This window comes from Myxocyprinus asiaticus, chromosome 21 (assembly GCF_019703515.2).
Source record: "Myxocyprinus asiaticus isolate MX2 ecotype Aquarium Trade chromosome 21, UBuf_Myxa_2, whole genome shotgun sequence".
Lineage (NCBI taxonomy): Eukaryota > Metazoa > Chordata > Actinopteri > Cypriniformes > Catostomidae > Myxocyprinus > Myxocyprinus asiaticus.
In genome coordinates this window covers 45,373,466-45,392,808 of record NC_059364.1, presented here as the reverse complement: position 1 = coordinate 45,392,808, position 19,343 = coordinate 45,373,466, and the positions used below count along the sequence as shown (strand labels likewise).

The 19,343-nt window shown below is 36.2% G+C and overlaps 1 protein-coding gene across 1 annotated transcript in view; it reads left to right on the top strand.

Moving 5' to 3' along the window:
* The window catches only part of LOC127411738 (leucine-rich repeat-containing protein 1-like), a 127,701-nt gene extending 111,262 nt beyond the window's left edge, over nucleotides 1-16,439 (top strand). The window contains exons 13-14 of the mRNA XM_051647462.1: nucleotides 7,882-8,024; nucleotides 13,578-16,439. Coding sequence (XP_051503422.1) covers nucleotides 7,882-8,024; nucleotides 13,578-13,736 — 302 coding nt within the window. The 3' untranslated portion in view covers nucleotides 13,737-16,439. The remainder of the gene's footprint in view (nucleotides 1-7,881; nucleotides 8,025-13,577) is intronic.
* The last annotated feature ends 2,904 nt before the right edge of the window (nucleotides 16,440-19,343 follow it).

Genomic DNA, 19,343 nt, shown 5'->3' with positions numbered 1-19,343 from the left:
TGACCTGATGTTCATTTCAAACCCAAGACGAATATAGCCCAAAAAATTCCCAATTTTTTTATTATTATTTATAATTCCCTTTTACTCTTGAAATTAAAACTAAAAAATGTTAACATTCTCTTCCTTTGTGTGCAAGACATATATACCTAAAATATGTTGTAATGATTCATGACCCTTTAAAAAATCACAGTGCTGTGGAAAAATTAAGTGATTTTATTAATAAAAATAAAATATAGCCATATTCAAAGGATGTTTGGTGTGAATTGCTCTCTTGAGGTCATTCCATAGTATTTCTATTGGGTTAAGGTCTGGGCTCTGACTGGGCCACTAAAAAAGGTGGATTTTCTTTTTTTTTTTTTTATTATGCCATTCTGTAGTGGATGTACTTCCAATGCCACCACTGTAGTGGTCATTGTTTTGCTGCATCAGTTAACTTCTACTAAGCTTCAGCTGGTGCACAGCCACTCTGAGATTATCATGTAGGATATCCTGATAAACTTGGGAATTCATTTTCCCCTCGATGATAGCAAGCGGTCCAGGCCCCGAAGCAGCAAAGCAGCCCCAAATCATGATGCTTCCTCCACCGTACTTCACCGTTGGGAGGATGTTTTCATGTTGGTATGCGGTGCCTTTTTTACGCCATACATAGTGCTGCGTGTTCTTCCCAGACAATTCAACCTTAGTTTCATCAGTCCACAAAACATTTTCCCAGTAGTGTTGTGGAGTTCCAAGGTGGTTTTTGGCAAACTTCAGGCGCGCAGCAATGTTTTTGTTGGAAAGTAGCAGCTTCCTTCGTGGTGTCCTGCCATGAACACCATGCCTGTTTAATGTTTTCCGTGTTGTAGACTCATGAACAGAGATGTTAACCAGTTTCAATGATTCCTTCAAGTCTTTATCTGTCACTCTAGGGTTCTTTTTTACCTCACTGAGCATTCTGCTTTGTGCCCTTTGAGTGATCTTGGCTGGACGGCCATTTATAGGGAGAGTAGCCACAGTTCTAAATCGTCTCCATATATAGACAATTTGTCAAACTGTGAACTGATGAATATCTAACCTCTTCGAGATAACTTTGTAACCCTTTCAAGCTTTATGCAAAGCAACAATTCTTGACCATAGGTCTTCCGAGTCTCTTTTTTGTGATGCATGGTCAACGTAAGCAGATGCTTCTTATAAATAGCACTCAAAAATTTTGAGGTTGCTTTTCACAAGTCAAAATAGCTCTAACCCACACCTCCAATCTTGTTTCATTAATTGAATGTAAGGTTTGCTAACTCCTGACTCTAATTAGCTTTTGTTGACGTCACTAGAGGTTCACTTACTTTTTCCACAGACAGCACTGTGAATGTTTAATGGGATGTGTTCAATAAAGACATGAAATATTATAATTGTTTGTGTGTTCGATTAAACGCATTGTGTTTGTCTATTCTTATGACTTTGAAGATGAGATCACATTTTATGAGCAGTTAATGCAGAAAACCAGCTAATTCTAAAGGGTTCACATACTTTTTCCTGCCACTGTATTTTGAATGCTGTAAGTAACTTGTTCATCAAAACAGCTGTTATTAAGTTAAAATACTGAATAAATCAAATATTATTATTTACTGTATGTGGATCAATAATTTAAGCAGTTTAGATGCATATTGCATGTCTGATGGTAGTTTTGATTTTTATATGTCACATTTTTCAGGCTTTAGAAGTATAAGTGTGTAAGGATGTGTATTCATCAACCTGTTACATTTATGACAAAATCACACAGACCTATTGAAACTTTGGTAAATACTGTATATTTCTTCACTAGAAACCATAGATAGATCACTTTGTAAGAACTTTTATCAACATTAACAAACATTTTTATAATATATAATGCTTAAATGATTATTAAAGCTGCAGCGCTGCTAATATTCACTATTAAAAGCTGCTGCTGTGAAGAACCACAAAGCATGGTTGCTGCAGTGTTACGTTGTGGTTATTTCATCTATATAAATGTACTATTGTGTTTGACACCCAATGCTCCCTCCCTAACCTGCAAAAATGTCTCCTTCAGAACTTGCATATTGAGGTAAGCCATCATAAGACCTCATTTATGAATATAAATCTTAAAAGTAAAGTAGCATCAGCCTGTTTAATTCTAAAGGTCAGACAGATAGAGCAATTTCCCATAAAAACTAAATTGTGACTCTTTTTTGTGCAAGAAACCTTGACTAGCATTAACGAACTTTAGGGGCAAAATAAAACGCCACATTGTCGATTAAGGCTCTTGAAATGCTTTCCAGTCCAACCAATGTTGTATTTTCTTTGGATGCCTAATACACTTTACACTTGATAATAACAGGCATGAATAGACAGATTTGCACATTCATCTGAAGTTTAGTTGCAAGGAGATTCTGGCCATAATCGGATCTTTTTGAGTGTAATATTCTGATAACAAACTGCGTCACTCTCAGTGTCTGTTCCTTAGGGATTTATCATGGACTGGACACACCCATGTGATTCCATCAGTCTGTGTGATGCATACACGTTGCATGTGCAGAGCGGGTTTCTATATCTCTAAGCTTCCCCTGGCACTTCCTTTACACTCATGTGCTGTTTTACATACTGTCAGCTGATTGGATGGCTAAAGAGGCTTATCTGCACTCAGCCCGACTCTGCCTCGGCCTCCTCTTATATCCATATCTCATTCAAGTGCCATCAGAGCTTTTATTATGTTGGGTCTTTAACCACTCTTTCATTATGGAACAACTAGGGGTTAATGTGAAGAATACAGTAAACATTGCATTTCATATGCAACCCATTCCTTGCAAGGAGTAGGATGAGTCTCATGAAAAATGTCCTGTTCTTATTTAACCCCAAATCAATACAAAAAAGTATGAACTTATATTTTGCATAAAGAAAATGTAGTATACATTTAGGACCATTAATATTTTTTGCATTGTGGCATTATTTAAAGGACACATTTTATTCTTGTTACCATAACACAGACATATTTTCTGTATTACAGTACAGTAAAAGATGGTATTGTAAATTTTTCTCTTCCCATTAAAATCTGTGAAAACGAAAGTGAGTACTATTATGATGGATTAATGCTTATAATTTAAATATTATTATTTATTTATTTTGCTTTGCAGTATTGAGAATTACTAAAATATGCATAACTGTAATGAAACTGTCACAATGTAAAAAAAAAAAAATGATGGCCATAAAAAAGGCTTCTTTCTCTGCATGCAAAATATAATTTCTTAATTAGTTTCTTTTGATTTTAAAATAATACAAAAACTATAACTTGTGTCTAATTATATTTTAACTTACTATATTAAAAAGTATTATTTTATGTGATCAAATGTTTTTTTTCAACAACCTTATGCAACATCACAACATTTATTTCCGTCCAGTTGCATTCATTTTTGGCCGAGATCCTCATGCTCCCTGAACCACTCATTCACAATTTGAGCCTGATGAATCTTGGCATTGTCGTCCTGGAATATGCCTGTGCCAACAGGGAAGAAAACATCCATTGATGGGATAACCTGGTCATTCAGTACATTCAGGTAGTCAGCTGACTTCATTTTATTGCCACATAATGTTGCTGAGCTTAGACCTGACCAACTGAAGCAACCCCAGATCATAACACTGCCTCCAGAGGCTTGTACATTGGGCACTATCCATGACAGGTACATCACTTCATGCGCTTCCCTTCTTACTCTGACGTGCCCATTGCTTTGGAATAAGGTAAATCTGGACTCATCAGACCACATGTCCTTTTTCTATTGCTCCACAGTCCAATCTTTATGCTCCCTAGCAAATTTAAGTATTTTTTTCCAATTAGCCTCAATAACAAATGGCTTTCTTGTGGCCACACAGCTGTTTAGTCTCAATCCTGTAAGTTCTTGTCACATTGTGCATGTGGAAATGTTCTTATTTTCACTATTAAACATAGGCATGAGTTCTGCTGTCGATTTTTCATGATGTGACATCACCAAGCGTTTTAGTGATCTCCGATCACAATCATTCAAGATTTTTTTGCAAACACACTTCCGCGAAGCTGACGGTTCACCACTACCCTTCCAGGTTTTAATAATGCTTTGGACAGTTCTTAACCCAATTCCAGTGATTTCTGCAATCTCCTTAGTTGTTTTCTTTGACGGCCGTGTACGCGTGCGCCATTTACCTGGGGAAGTAATGGTACCAAGATGCACTGTGGAAATACGACAAGTAGGTGAAGGCACAGTGATGCTCTGGGCAGTGTTCTGCTGGGTAACCCTGGGTCCGGCCATTCATGTGGACGTCAAATTGACACGTGCCACCTACCTAAACATCGTTGCAGACCAGGTACACCCCTTCATGGCAATGGTATTCTCTGATGGCAGTGGCCTCTTTCAGCTGGATAATGCGCACTGCCACACTGCCCAAATTTTTCTGGAATGGTTTGAGGAACATGATGAAGAGTTCAAGGTGTTGCCCTGGCCTCCAAATTCCCCAGATCTCAATCCGATTGAGCATCTGTGGGATGTGCTGGACCACAAGTCCGATCCACAGCGGCTCCACCTCACAACATACAGGACTTGAAGAATCTGCTGCTAATTCTTGGTGTCAGATACCACAGGACACCTTCAGGGGTTTTGTAGAGTCCATTCCTCAGTGGGTCAGCACTGTTTTGGTGGCACGCATAGGACCAGCAGCATATTAGGCAGGTGGTCATAATGTTTTGGCTCATCTGTGTATATATAATCATAGATAAAGTTTAAGTATGTATAAAAACATGAATAAAATCTGTCTGATTTTTTTTTATTCCACTTTGTCACACCACTTATTTACCTCAAAATAAGAGTGAATTCTTTTAAATTACATAGTAAAGAGGAAGTGACATCATTTGAGTTTTCAGAGTTGCCAAAATCAAAAGTTAGCAAGTTCTGTTTCTTTAATAAATTGTCAAACATTCACCAACATCTAAAACAGTATGTATTTAAATTTTTCTACTTTTCATAGTAGTCATATTATTGATTAATGACAGGAAGTCATAAACTTGATAACAAGTGAGAGCTGCAGCCATTTTGGTTAAAAATATGAGAATACCCAAACATTATATATATATAATACACACACTACCGTTCAAAAGTTTGGGGTCACTTGCCTGAAATGTTTCTCATGATCTTAAAAATCTGTGCCACCATATTAATTAATTTAATTATAAAACTCAAATTTAATAAAAAAAAAATAAAAAAAAAGAGTTTTTGAAATTGATGACTTGGACCAAATAATAAAGAAAAGCAGCCAAAAAGTACCCAACATAGATGGGAACTCCTTCAATACTGTTTAAAAAGCATCCCAGGGTGATACCTCAAGAAGTTGGTTGAGAAAATGTCAAGAGTACATGTCTGCAAAATCTAGGCAAAGTGTGACTACTTTGAAGATGTTAAAATATAACGCAGTTATATAACACAGTTTTGATTTATTTTGGATTTTTTTTAGTCAAAACATAATTCCCATAGTTCCATTTATGTTATTCCATAGTTGTGATGACTGTGATGACCCTGAGTCTTCTCCTGATTCTATTGGGGCAGAGTGTGGGAGTTTCTGATTGGTTTTCCCCATGTTAATTGATAATTAGTTAGAGTGTATAAGAGTGTTGTGTGATATTTGGGGAAGACTCTCTCTGTGGGATAGTTTCTCTCAGGAGTGACTCTTTCTTAGTATATAAGACCTTACTGTCTCTCTTCTCATTTGTTTCTTATGTTTTTCTTATATCATGTAGCTTAAAGATTTTGTTATAGTTATTTTGTTTTATTTCTTTGTTTTCCCTTTATTATCTCTAGACTTATGTTTATTATTATTGGTTGTTGTTGTATTTGTTTAATACAAATAAATCAGTTTGTATAGATTCGATTTTGTTATTTGATCCCTCATTTATGTTGCAGCTTGAAATGAGCTGGTCGTGACAATGACTTTACTATTATTCTAAAATGTGAAAAAATAAAAAAATAAAGTGACCCTAAACTTTTGAACGGTAGTGTATATATTAGTGCCCGACCAATATATCGGTCGGCCGATATTAGCCTTTCACCGATATATCAGTATTGGCTTATATTTTACCGATATGTGCCGATATGAAAACTTTTTTGCAGAACATATAATGCAATGCTTTAGAATTGGTGTCATAGCGTAGTTTGTCCAGCAGAGCGCGCTCCGACTCCATTATTTACAGAGCTGACTCTGAACTGACGGTGGCTCTGCAGACAGGGCGGAGTTCAGCTGTGTCATCACAGTAAGTTGTTAACTAGTTTGTTAAATATATATTGGAAACTTAACAATGACCCCATCATTTTCCCTTTTCAGTATAACTAATATAATGTTAACCTTGTCCCTGACAACCAAGTCACTCATGTCTATTTGCTGTTGCCAGCTATAGTTTGTCAGTGCATCTTTTTGCAGCTCAGCAGACAATGGTGCGGAAGTGGATTGTGTCTGTTGAGTGTTGATTTCACACTATGTTATTACCTAGTTGGTGAGACACAATACTGGAAAGTAAAATAAACCACATCCATCTTTTACTCTCCGTGACAACGAGCTCATAGCTAACTAGCTAATCACGTAGCTACTTTCATTGTTGTCAGCTGAGTGGAAGCTAATGAGTAAACGTATTCACCAAACTGTTTTGTTCAGGATTCACAGTTTGGTACCCCCTTCAACCAAACAATTCCAGTCGTTGCATTTATAAAATGTAATATTTAAAAGTCTGGTTTTCCACCGTTGAAAGTTTCCCCTGAACTTGTATAGCAGAATACGGTGTAACACTGCTGCCGCTGTTTATATCTGCATTTATATCAGCCTTTGACTGCTACTAAACAGTAGTGCTGATGTTTATTTAGCTATTTATTTTATTTTTATTTTTATTTATTCTTTATTTTAATGGTCAGCAACTGACTGATATTAAACAGTACTGATGTTTATTTAGCTATTTATTGTATTTTTATTTATTCTAGAATTTGTTGACAATGTATAATAATAATGTCAAATATTCTTTGATAAAAATATTTAAGAAAGCAGCCTTCTGAGTACCTTTGCATAGTCATATCGGTGAAAAATCAGTGAGAAATCCACATTGAAAAGGTCTGTTTTCATTCCAGCTCAAAAATTAAATATGTCGGCCACCATATCGGTAATCGGTGAATTTTCCCTCTCTAAAATCGGTATCGGTCTCAAATCCTATATCGGTTGGGCTCTAAAATACACACACACACACACACACACACACATATATATATATATATATATATATATATATATATATATATATATATATATATATATTCCAGAACGGAAAAAGCACCTTTTTTTTACTTGTTCGTGCTGCCTGTCACTGTCATTCATGGTGACATCACTTTAATCACACAGCTGATATGAGAGGAAGACATGTAGAGGTTAATTCGGAGAGTGTGGGTGGGGGAAGGGGCAGATTGTTTTGCAATAAGCCTGTGACTAAGACTGGATTTGAGACTGTGATCTTATAGCCGCCTTTTACTACAGTTATAGACTCCCACGGTCATGGAAAACCTAGAAATATCAAGGAACTTTCAAAAAGGCTTTCAAAAAAGTCATGGAAAAATCATGTAATTTCTATAGTGAATTTGAATATTTCTTGTTATTTTCATCTTTAAATGGTTTTGGCTAGATAGTGCTCGTGAGTGCATTTAAAAAAAAAAAAAAAAAAAAAAAAAGGTAAAAATCCTCATCTAGTTATCACAAAAGTACGGAAAAGTCATGGAAATTCATTCTTCCAAAGATGTGGGAACCCTGCAACATGCTTTTCTGAAAATGTGTTTTATTAAAAATGTTTTTATTTATTTATGAGCCTTAATGAAACTGCTATGTGATTTTGATGTGTAGGTTCAGATAATCTGGCCCGCTGTGGAGCTCTGGAGAGTTTAGTGGAGAGTGGAGCACTGGACGACACATGGGATGATCAAGCCACAAACAGAATGAGCACCATCCGTTTCATGGAGGAGGATGATGATGAAGATGATGAAGAGGTGAGAAAGAACCACCTGCTCAATATATTTTTTGGCATGACATGATTATTTGAAGTGTAGCAATCATTTGACAAAGTACAGTACTGTGCAAAAGTTTTAGGCAGTTGTGAAAAATTTGAATTGTGAGGATGTTTTCAAAAATAAATGATTGAATAATTTGTATTAATTAACTACATTCAAAGTGCAGTAAACAAAAAAACTACATCATGGTGTGAACACCCTATGCCTTTAAAACAGCATCAATTCTCCTAGGTACACTTGCGTACCATTTTCCAAGTTTGTTCCAAGCATCTTGGAGAACTTAACACAGTTTTATGCATTTAGGCTAGGGCTGGGCGATATATCAAATATTCACGATATAATCACGTTGATTTGGCTGACGATATAAAATTAAGCAAAATCTTGCATATCGCAGTGATTTTAATGTGCTTTTTAATTTGGCCATTAAGTTTCATATAAAGCGCATCAGTAGACTGATGTCACTATCCTTCTGGGCAGCACAATTAATCAAAATAACACCAAAATGGCAATATGGTCATACACTGTGCAAACATTTTAGGCACTTGTGAAAAATGTTGCATAGTGAGGATGTCTTCAAAATAATGACATAAATAGTTTTCATTTATCAATTAACATCATACAAAGTCCAGTAAACATAAAAAAAGCTAAATCAATATTCGGTGTGACCACCTTTGCCTTTAAAACAGCCCCAATTCTCCTATGTACACCTGGACACTTCTTGGAGAATTCGTCACAGTTCTTCTATCTATTTCAATTGCTTCTGTCTCTTTATGTAATCTCAGACAGACACGATGTTCAGTGGGGGACTTTGTGGGGGCCATGACATCTGTTGTAGGGCTACATGTTCTATTCTATTCTATTTGCAAAAGTAATGTTTGGGTGTCTAAAATATATATTTCCTATTGACACACTAAAGCTGAAGATATAAATAGCCATCTTAAGACAAATGTTCCTGTGAAACATCTTATGTGCCTAAGACTTTTGCACAGTACTGTATGTGATTATAAAATTGCAGTGGGCTGTGATAAAAGACAGATAAGCATGGTCTGTGTGCACTTCAGAATGGGTGATGGACTGTTCTGTGCATGCGCAGATCACATGCTTTGTGAAAGAAATAAAGTACTGAATGTTTATGCATTCGCGCAATTCCAAACTTTAGTAACCGCTATAAATTATTGTACAAATCTACAAAGGTGGCACAGTACAAAGGAGTGGACAACAGTGTTTCACCAGATGCGGTGCATTGTAAACTACACATTGCACTTTTGGTGTCAAAATAAAAGCTCCATTTAAAGTGTAAAAAAAGCTCTAGGTGGAGGTGAAGTAATAGGAAATATATATATTACTTTTAAATGAAACAAATCTAATCCTCAAAATAATAATGATAATTCAGTATTATAATAATAATCTTGACTGGGTCCCACAGTAATAATTTAGTGTCATGCAATATTTAACTGGATTTTGAAGTGGAGTAGTTTTTGCACACCTTGTTCATTTACAATTTTCTTTTGTAAAAATATATGAAGGTAAATGATGCTTTTTTTTATTAAGCTACTATGTATCATTGTATATCAAATATAAATACAAAAGTGCATACCAATGACGATTAAATCTTATTTTCCCTTGTGTTCATTTAGTGCAAAGCTGTAGGCCTTTATTTTTAAATAGATTTTTATTTAATGCCTTTAAAATATTGAATCTAATTGGCTACAATGGCCGTTTGCATGAATTTATAGTTCCTTTGATTAAAAAAACAAAAAAAACTTTTGAGCTATTTCAGAGCAAATACATAATTATCGAGATATATTATTGAATATCATCAATAGGCTGAAAAATATCGAGATATCATTTTTGAAGCCATATCACCCAGCCCTAATTTAGGCTGTCTCTTCATGTAATCCCAGACTGATTCTGTGATGTTGAGATCCAGGCTTTATGGGGGCCATACCATCTGTTGCAGGACTCCTTGTTCTACTTCTGTTCTATTCTGTTTGCAAAAGGAATGTTTGGAAATCTAAAATTTATATTTCCTATTGACACACTAAAGCAGAAGATCTTAAGGCAAATGTTTTTGTGAAACATATCTTGTGCCTAAAATGTTTGCACAGTACTGTATATTTAAAGTGTTTGATTTAAAGCCTCTTTAATGACCCAATAAAATCTAAATTGGACTTCTAATGCTTTAGTTCATGTCTATTAAGCTTTAGAGCTAACATCTGTTTGCTGGTATACTCCTAAAATCTGACAAAATTACCTTTCAGCATGTACTTTTTTATAGCTTTTAATGCACTTAAAAATTACAGTCTCTTCCGTGAAAATGGACCAAAACATTTTGGCTCATCTTGTTTGCAGTGGTGTAATTTTTGTCCAGTTAGATGCTCCCTAGAATGAGAATGAGCCTATCGCCTGCTAGCATTAGCAAGTAGCAAATCATGGGTTGAATACTGAACAGTATATAATGTATTTTGTTCACTATTCTTTTTTTTAAACAGCATGTGTAACAGAATGCATAATGTAACAATAAACAATTCAAACAGTAGTGTACTACATTGTTGACATACAACCTCATCATATTGCATATTTAATTCAGCACAACATCCAGTTATCATCTCGCTAAATTCTCTGTTTGGTGGAGCGTTTCTTTTCAGGATCAAGTGTAGTGTAGTTCTTCACCAGAAATTCCGTTATTTAACATGTTTACTAAAAAATTAAGTTGAAACAGCATGGACCGATGGCTTCAACAGAAGCAAACACCATCAATTAACAATCTTTAAAGGTTTATACGTTTTCTTTAGAGCTGTCAAAGTTAACACATTAAACCTCTGGGTTCTGAGGGTGTTTTGGGCCCTGGAGAAGTTTTGACATGCCTTGACATTTGTGCTTTTTTCAGTTGCTTAAAAACATATTAATGGCTAAAGTCTGATAATACTGTATTCAGCACAAACTGGGCTACAATAATATGTGAACAGCATGTATGTACATGTTTGTATTTTTGAGAAAATAACGTTTATGCGTGGTTTTTGAAAAAAACAAAAATGTTAAGTCACTGAAATAACACATACTAAACATTTGTTCACAATACTTTTGAGAACTGGATCTTGTAGCCTAGAGTTTTGCTATAAAATGATGTGAAAACCATCCTGATCACTCATTCATATAAAACAATATAGTCATTTAACTTTTGTAAGACACTTTTAGTGTTAGAAAGGCCATATGCGAGGAGGCGTGGATGATCATGAATATTGATGTGATTCACACCTGAGGAGACAAAGACCCCTCCCTTGAGAGAGAATGAATGTTTGTAGCTTATTCACAAAATCAAGTTTAAGTTAAAAGTAATCTGACTATACATGTTCTTTACATAAAGACTTAAAAACTTTAGACCTACACTACCGTTTAAAAGTTTTAGATCTGTAAGATTTTTTTAATGTTTTTAAAAGAAGTCTCTTCTGCTCACCAAGGCTGCATTTATTTGATCCAAAATACAGCAAAAACAGTGACATTGTGAAATATTTTTACAATTTAAAATAACTGTTTTCTATTTGAATATACTGTAAAATGCAATTTATTCCTGTGATCAAAGCTGAATTTTCAGCATCATTACTGCAGTCTTCAGTGTCACATGATCCTTCAGAAATCATTCTAATATGCTGATTTTCTAATATGGGCATATTTACAGCACATTTTACATATTTACACCCGAACAGATATTTGCATGCACAAGCTTCGTTGATGATAATGAGGCAGCATAAACACTAGTTAAAATATAATCTAAACATTCATATTATTTTTATATCATATTACATATCATATTTATATCATACAGCATACAATTTAAATACCTGCTTTAGCCAAAACAACATTTAAATGTAACTAAAACTTGCCTATTAGGACATATTTCAAATTTCAATACTCTGAATACTGGCTGGCAAGTCTGGAAATAGTCCAACTAGTAAAATATGTACATGTTTATATAAAATAGCATGTCAACTAATGTAAGTAAAGACTTACTCATCCGGAATTGTATCCTCGGCTGGATCAAGTCGCTCTTCAAACGTTCATCATCGGATTCCCGCTCTTCTTCTGAGGAAAATGTGAACTCTTCTTCACTATCCAGGAGCTTCCTCACCTGTGTAGCGTGCCATCTTCCAAATGCGCAGAAAAGTGATTGAACTTGATGTTTTTTAAGGCATTGTTGGGGGCGTTTACCATTTGCATTGATCGTTACTGTATGAATAGCGCGCTCTGCTGGTGGGTGTGTTCACATTAGCGATAATTAGCTGAGCCAGGAGAAACTGTACATCTCTTTGTTTCATACAGATTACATTGCAGGAGAATATTTGTTTTAAATTTGAATTGTTTTATTTAAAAGTAGACATTTTAAGCTTTCTTTAGATATATGTTTTATGTTTGTCTGATAAGTATTCGTGGAGTTTCAGTTAATTTTTGTGACGTGTTTCAGAAAGATGCTCGCGGAGACAGAGACGGCTGAAAGCGCACCCTGTTTATTTTCTTTATTTTACAAAAGCACAAGGTTTTGTTGTTATTGTGAGTGTACACAAATAAAAGTAGACCCTTTATAGTCTCTAATGATGTCTTACACTTATCTGTATGCCCAAAAATGACGGAGAATTTTAAGTTGATTGTCCAAGCAATCGAACCAAGTGTGAAAGCACCCTAATTATAACATGTTGTCAGTACATGTGTTCCCTGGACCTTGGCGTTGTTAGCACCATGCTCTACCAGTTGAGCCATGGGAACACCGGGAACACACTATTAGGAAAAGACCTTTAGTATGCCCTGTCCAACTTCCTGTTGCAATAGTCTGGTTCCGGAAGTAAAAATCCCATTCATTTATCCCATAGACTAATTGATTTTCAACAATAACTTATAAACCTTTAAAGACAGACCTACCGTGAGCTATGAGGTTGTTCATCGATGTATATGCTTTCATTGAAGCCATCCATCTGCGTTATTTCAACTTCATTGTTTAAAATTGTTTGATAGTGGAATTCATGGTAAACAACTACATTACCCATGGTACAGCAGAGAAAGATCCACCAATCAGAGAACCATGGCCAACAAACCCGCAAAACGTGCCTTGGAACGACCACCCAGTCCCATGACGCACTGTGAATGACGTAAAATATATTATTTCTATACTTATAATAAACAACCTAAAATCAATAGTTTTATATACTGTATTCACATCGTTTTTTATTCAATGATGTCATTCGCAATGCTTCATGGGATTGTAGTCCGTGCCCTTATGAAAGGGGGTAAGTACACAGTCTTGTACCTTTGTCTTTATGTCCGGCCAATACTTTTTTGCCTCAAAACAAAGTTTGTGATGTTCTGAAAATAATTCCGGAACCCAGGCGGCTGAAAAAGTGGACGGCACTGTTGTGCTCTATAGGAAAGACAATTGTGCTTGTCAAACCATTTCATGGGGTGTTTAAATGTTTTGAAGGGTGACATACAGAGAAATCTAGAATCGTATAGCCTCTCCCATCTTTCTTTTTTCTTTTGCAGAGGACACTGTTGCGACGGGCCACGCCCCATCCCGGCGAGCTGAAGAACATGAAGAAGGTGGCCGAGACCATCCGTAAGGACATGAATGCTTCCAAAGGCCTGGACTCCAACAAAAACGAGGTCAATAATGCTGTGGACCGAGTGACCACGTCTGTGTGAACACTTTAACTCTGAGATGTCTCTTAACCAATGTGTCTCGCCCCTGAAGCCCCTTCCGCAGAGCCATTCCTCACCGCCCCTGTTCTCTCCCAGCGGTGGGGCTCCTCTTTTGCTCCCCCGGGACCACCAAAGCCCTTTGTCCAGCCCTGCTAACTTCATCTACTTCTGCCCTGTGTCAGGGACAAACCCCCACAAACAGGTGCCTTCTTTTTTAATAACCTCCAGAGCAATAAACTTGCAAAGGAGTGAACATTTTTACCCTTAAAACTATTCAAATCCAGTGCTTTTTTCTTGACACACAAAACAGGTAGTTGCACTACAAGTCTTAGCATAAATCTGTCAAAATCTTTATTATAGGTAAATAAAATGCGTGTATATGTGTGTGTGTGTGTGTGTATATATATATATATATATATATATATATATATATATATTTGCTCTTTTTTTATTTTGAAACACTGGGTGCATTTCTTTCTTTTTCTATGGTGATGCATGGAGAGCAGGCATTTTGGACCTACTGATTAAATGAATGATTGTATAGTTGCTTGTGAATATTGATAATTTTATACTTACGGCAGCTCAAGTGGTGTAAATTTAAAAAAATGACAAAACATGTATTGCCAGTTTTTTAATCAATGAACATTCTTATTCAAACAAAGTGGCGTTTTTTTTATTGTCATACACATTTAAAAGAATCGTTCGCCCAAAAATGAAAAGTTGGTCACCCTCATTATGCTACAAACCCTTATGACTTCTTTTCTTCAGCCATTCTTACCATATAGTGACACTGAATTGGGACTGTCAAGCTCCAAAATGACCAATAACATAAATTCATTCTCCTGTTTTTCTGGGCCAGATATTATTGATGTCAATGGTGTCATATCTGATTTGAGAACTGCGGCAAAGAGGAAGATTTTCAGTGAAAAATTACTTTCGTTCCTAACGCAGTGGTATTGTATGGCTTCAGAAGACTTGGAATGTTGCACAGGATGGAACACTTTCAATCGCTATCAACTCAACCAGAGGTTCCCAGTAAAAGATAAACATAAATGATGATGAAACCCAAAATATTAAATGCCATGGTTTAATATTTATGAAGTAATTCTTTATTTTGTAGAGGGGGGTCAAAATGAACATTTTCACCTATGATTTTGGAGCAAAACTACAGTTTTGCTTCAAAAAATATACCTTAGAAATGTCATAATTTTATTTTCACACAGAGCTAGGTAGGTCTGTTAATAAAAATGGCTCACTTCAGCACCCCTTGTTGTATTTAGCTGTATTTAATGAGTATAAGAATGGAAATATATAACTCTGGAAATATAGAAGATATCTTAATATCCTTTTAGATTCTGTTTCAGAATAATCTTTTTTTTGGTTTGGTTTAGGCATACCAACTGTGCAAAAACAATTTCTGGACTCATACAAATGCAACAAAGGGTGCTGAATTCAACTGATTTTAGTAATGGACCTACCTATCTCTGTGTACAAATAAAATAATGACACTGCCATCTTTCTAAGGGTATTTGTTTTACCTGTAGTTTTGCTACAAAATCATAGGCCAAAAAAAAAAAAAAAAACTACTTTTCCATTTTGACCACCCTCTACAAAATAATAGATCACAAAAAGTGTTAACAAAATTAGAAATTGCAGGCAGGGAAGGTTTGAAATTTTGTTTATTTGACTCTGAATACCCCATTTCTTCATGTTGTGTACCACTGAAGTTAAAAAGTCACAGTTCGAATGACGTGGGGGTGAGTAAATAATGACTTTCATTTTTGAGTGAACTATTTCTTTAATACTTACATGAACATGAGGGTGCAGCTTTTGATTTTATTATTAGTTTTTTTTTTTTTTCTTCAGGTTTTTAATTGTGTAAACAAGTTTTGTACTAAAAGTAATTAAGGGCTAATGCGGTTCTGTATCGTGACCTGAAACACTCCTACATTTGGATTGAATGGGGCTAAAGCTGTCCTAATGACATGCACTGTGCTTTACAACTTTACAACAGATAATTACTTTGATATCAACTTCAGCTGCAGTTTTTAAAATGTGCTTCCAGATTTGTAAAAACTGGTACAATACAGCTCTTTTGTAATAAAAATAGTGGTAGTTATTATATCTATAGCTTTGGTTTAGGTGAGCAGTTTGAACTCACTTTTACAATCAGAATTGGTTTTCTTCTCTTTTTTTTTTTTTTTTTTTTTTTTTCTTTTTTTGATATGGTACACTACAGACTTCATTTGACATTGTATGTTTTCATTGTATTCCAAGAAAGACAGACTTTGTTTTTAATGTTTATTTTGATCTTTTAATTATTTCTTGTCAAAGATGAAGCTGCACAGAAAACAATCTTTAAGCAGGCGCTGTTTCTGGGCCAGTATTTTTATGACTTTAACCACTGAAATAATAAAATGACTTAACAAAAGCAAAGATTACGGATCATTATTTATATGTAGTATTGATTGGAGCTCATCTCAAGATCCTACAATTGTCTTGCCTGTACTTTTTCTCTTTGCTGATGAATGTTAAAACTTCTGTTTTAAAGGTTTAACTACACGTTTCTCGACTTGCACTGAAAAAAATGTCTATTTCAAATAAACTTGGTGTTTCTCCTGAGATTTGGAAGCCAAAAACTAATTTAAAAACCATACAAAACCACTCATCATCATTAATGTGCTGTGACCCATGCAGTGCGTTCATAAAAATGATTTCTTATCTCAAGCTTTGGCCCAGCATTTGTCCACCCTTGCATGCTTTTTCCCTCTCTGATACCTCATTGTTTCCCTCTGCTAGCGTGTGTTGCACATGTTGCTTATTTTTCTGTGCTCTTTCAAGATGTTACAACAATATTGAATGTGCAGGATTTTGCCTTTTTGTTTTTTGCTAAACATTTTTGAATGGTCACTGTTTTTTATCAATAAATTTACTATCAAATACAGCTGCAAATAATAATTATCAGGGTCCAAGCACATGAGAAGCGAAGATGACCAAAATAGCAAAATTTTAAACTGCTTTGATCACAGTTGCACAATTAGGATTTTCTCAATTTATAGTGCTCCCTAGTATCAGAAATGGAAGAAATTTGGCATATGACCTCAGCATGTTCTGTTGTCCATGTGTACTTTGTTTTTTAAGTCTGAATATTGCACTCACAAGATACAGGCCAAATAGTTATTATTGGTTACACCCAAAAACAGATTGGCTTGCCTTATATCTTCCAAACAACTTTACAAATTTTAAAATTATTTTAACTTTTTTGTCAGGAGCATCACTAGATGATACATAATACATTAAACAAATTAGGCAATGGCCTAGGACGGGTAAAAAAAAACTAAATGTTTTTCAAAAAAGAAGTTTTCTTGTGGAAATGGAAATCCACATGACCATATGATTTGGTGGCACTGCCCATTTTATTCTGGAGTTATTACCAAAAACATGAATAAGCTTATTATAGTGCCACCTTGTGACCGATTGTCACAAATTTGTTATATGGTATGGTAAAATTTGGTATATACACTGATGAGCCAAAACATTATGACCACATGCCTAATATGCTGTTGGTTTTCCATGTGCTGCCAAAACAGCGCCGACCTGCCAAGGATTCCTGAAGGTGTCCTGTGGTATCTCTCACCAAAATATTAGCAGCAGACCTCAAGTCCTGTAAGTTGCGGGTGGAGCCACCGTGGATCGGACTTGTTGGTCCAGCTCATCCCACAGATGCTCAATCGGATTGAGATCTGGGGAATTTGGAGGCCAGGGCAACACCTTGAACTCTTCATCATGTTCCTCAAACCATTCCCGAACAATGTGTGCAGCATGACGGCATATTATCCTACTGACAGAGGCCACTGCCATCAAGGAATACCATTGTCATGAAGGGGTGTACCTGGTCTGCAACGATGTTTAGGTAGGTGGCACGTGTCAAATTGACGTCCACATGAATGGCCGGACCCAGGGTTTCCCAGCAGAGCATTGCACTCCCTCCACTGGCTTGTAACCTTCCCACAGTGCATCCTGGTGCCAACAATTCTCCAGGTTAATGGCACACATGTAAAAAAAAATCAAATCAAATCACTTTATTGTCACACAGCCATATACACAAGTGCAATGGTGTGTGAAATTCTTGGGTGCAGTTCCGATCAACATGGGATGAGACATATACCAATTTACAATAACATCAAATTAACACAACACAATTTAAACATCTGTTATACATAATTACACTCAACTTAAAACATCACATTAACACAACACAATTTAAACATCTGTTATACATAATTACACAACTTAAAACATCAAATTAACACAACACAATTTAAACATCTGTTATACACATAATTACACTCAACAATATACAAATAATAACATACACTGTACAGTATACAATATGCTGTTTTTTTTGTTGTTTTTTTGTTTTTTACTATATAGATACTATATAGATACACATTATTCAATAAAAATTAAAAAATATATAAAAAAAGTATATATATATATATAGAATGTACAGTATTGTACTGTATTGACATTCAGGCTGTCGGTTGATAGTCAGTTGTTAAGAGAGACATAATATAATAACAGTAATATAATTTATGACAGTCCGGTGTGAGATAAAAGAGTAATAAAGTGCAGGGCTGATGTATTTTGATCGTGGGAGATCAAGAGTTCAGAAGTCTGATTGCTTGGGGGAAGAAGCTGTCATGGAGTCGGCTGGTGCGGGTCCTGATGCTGCGATACCGCCTACCTGATGGTAGCAGTGAGAACAGCCCATGGCTCGGGTGGCTGGAGTCTCTGATGATCCTCCAAGCTTTTTTCACACACCGCCTTGTATATATTTCCTGGAGGGAGGGAAGCTCACCTCCGATGATGTGTTTGGCAGTTCGCACCACCCTTTGCAGTGCTTTGCGGTTGTGGGCGGTGCTATTGCCGTACCAGGCGGAGATACAGCCAGTCAGGATGCTCTCCACAGTGCAGGTGTAGAACCATGTGAGGATGTGGCGGTTCATTCCAAACTTCCTCAGCCGTCTCAGGAAGAAGAGGCGCTGATGAGCCTTCTTCACAACGACTTCAGTGTGGACGGACCATGTGAGTTCCTCAGTGATGTGGACACCCAGGAACTTGAAGCTGCTGACTCTCTCCACTGGTGCTCCATTGATGGTGATTGGACTGTGTTCTCTGTCTTTTCTTCTGAAGTCCACCACAAGCTCCTTTGTCTTACTGACGTTGAGGGAGAGGTTGTGCTCCTGACACCAGTGTGTCAGAGTGTGCACCTCCTCTCTGTAGGCTGTTTCATCATTGTCAGTGATCAGACCTACCACCGTCGTGTCATCAGCAAACTTAATGATGGCATTGGAGTTATGTGTTGCCACACAGTCATGTGTGTACAGGGAATACAATAGTGGGCTGAGAACACAGCCCTGTGGGGCTCCAGTGTTGAGGGTCATTGATGAGGAGATGTTGCTGCCTATTCTAACCACCAGGCGTCTGCTTGACAGGAAGTCCAGGATCCAGCTGCACAGCGAGCTGTTTAAGCCCAGAGCCCGGAGTTTCTCATCTAGCTTGGAGGGCACTATGGTGTTGAATGCTGAGCTGTAGTCTACAAACAAC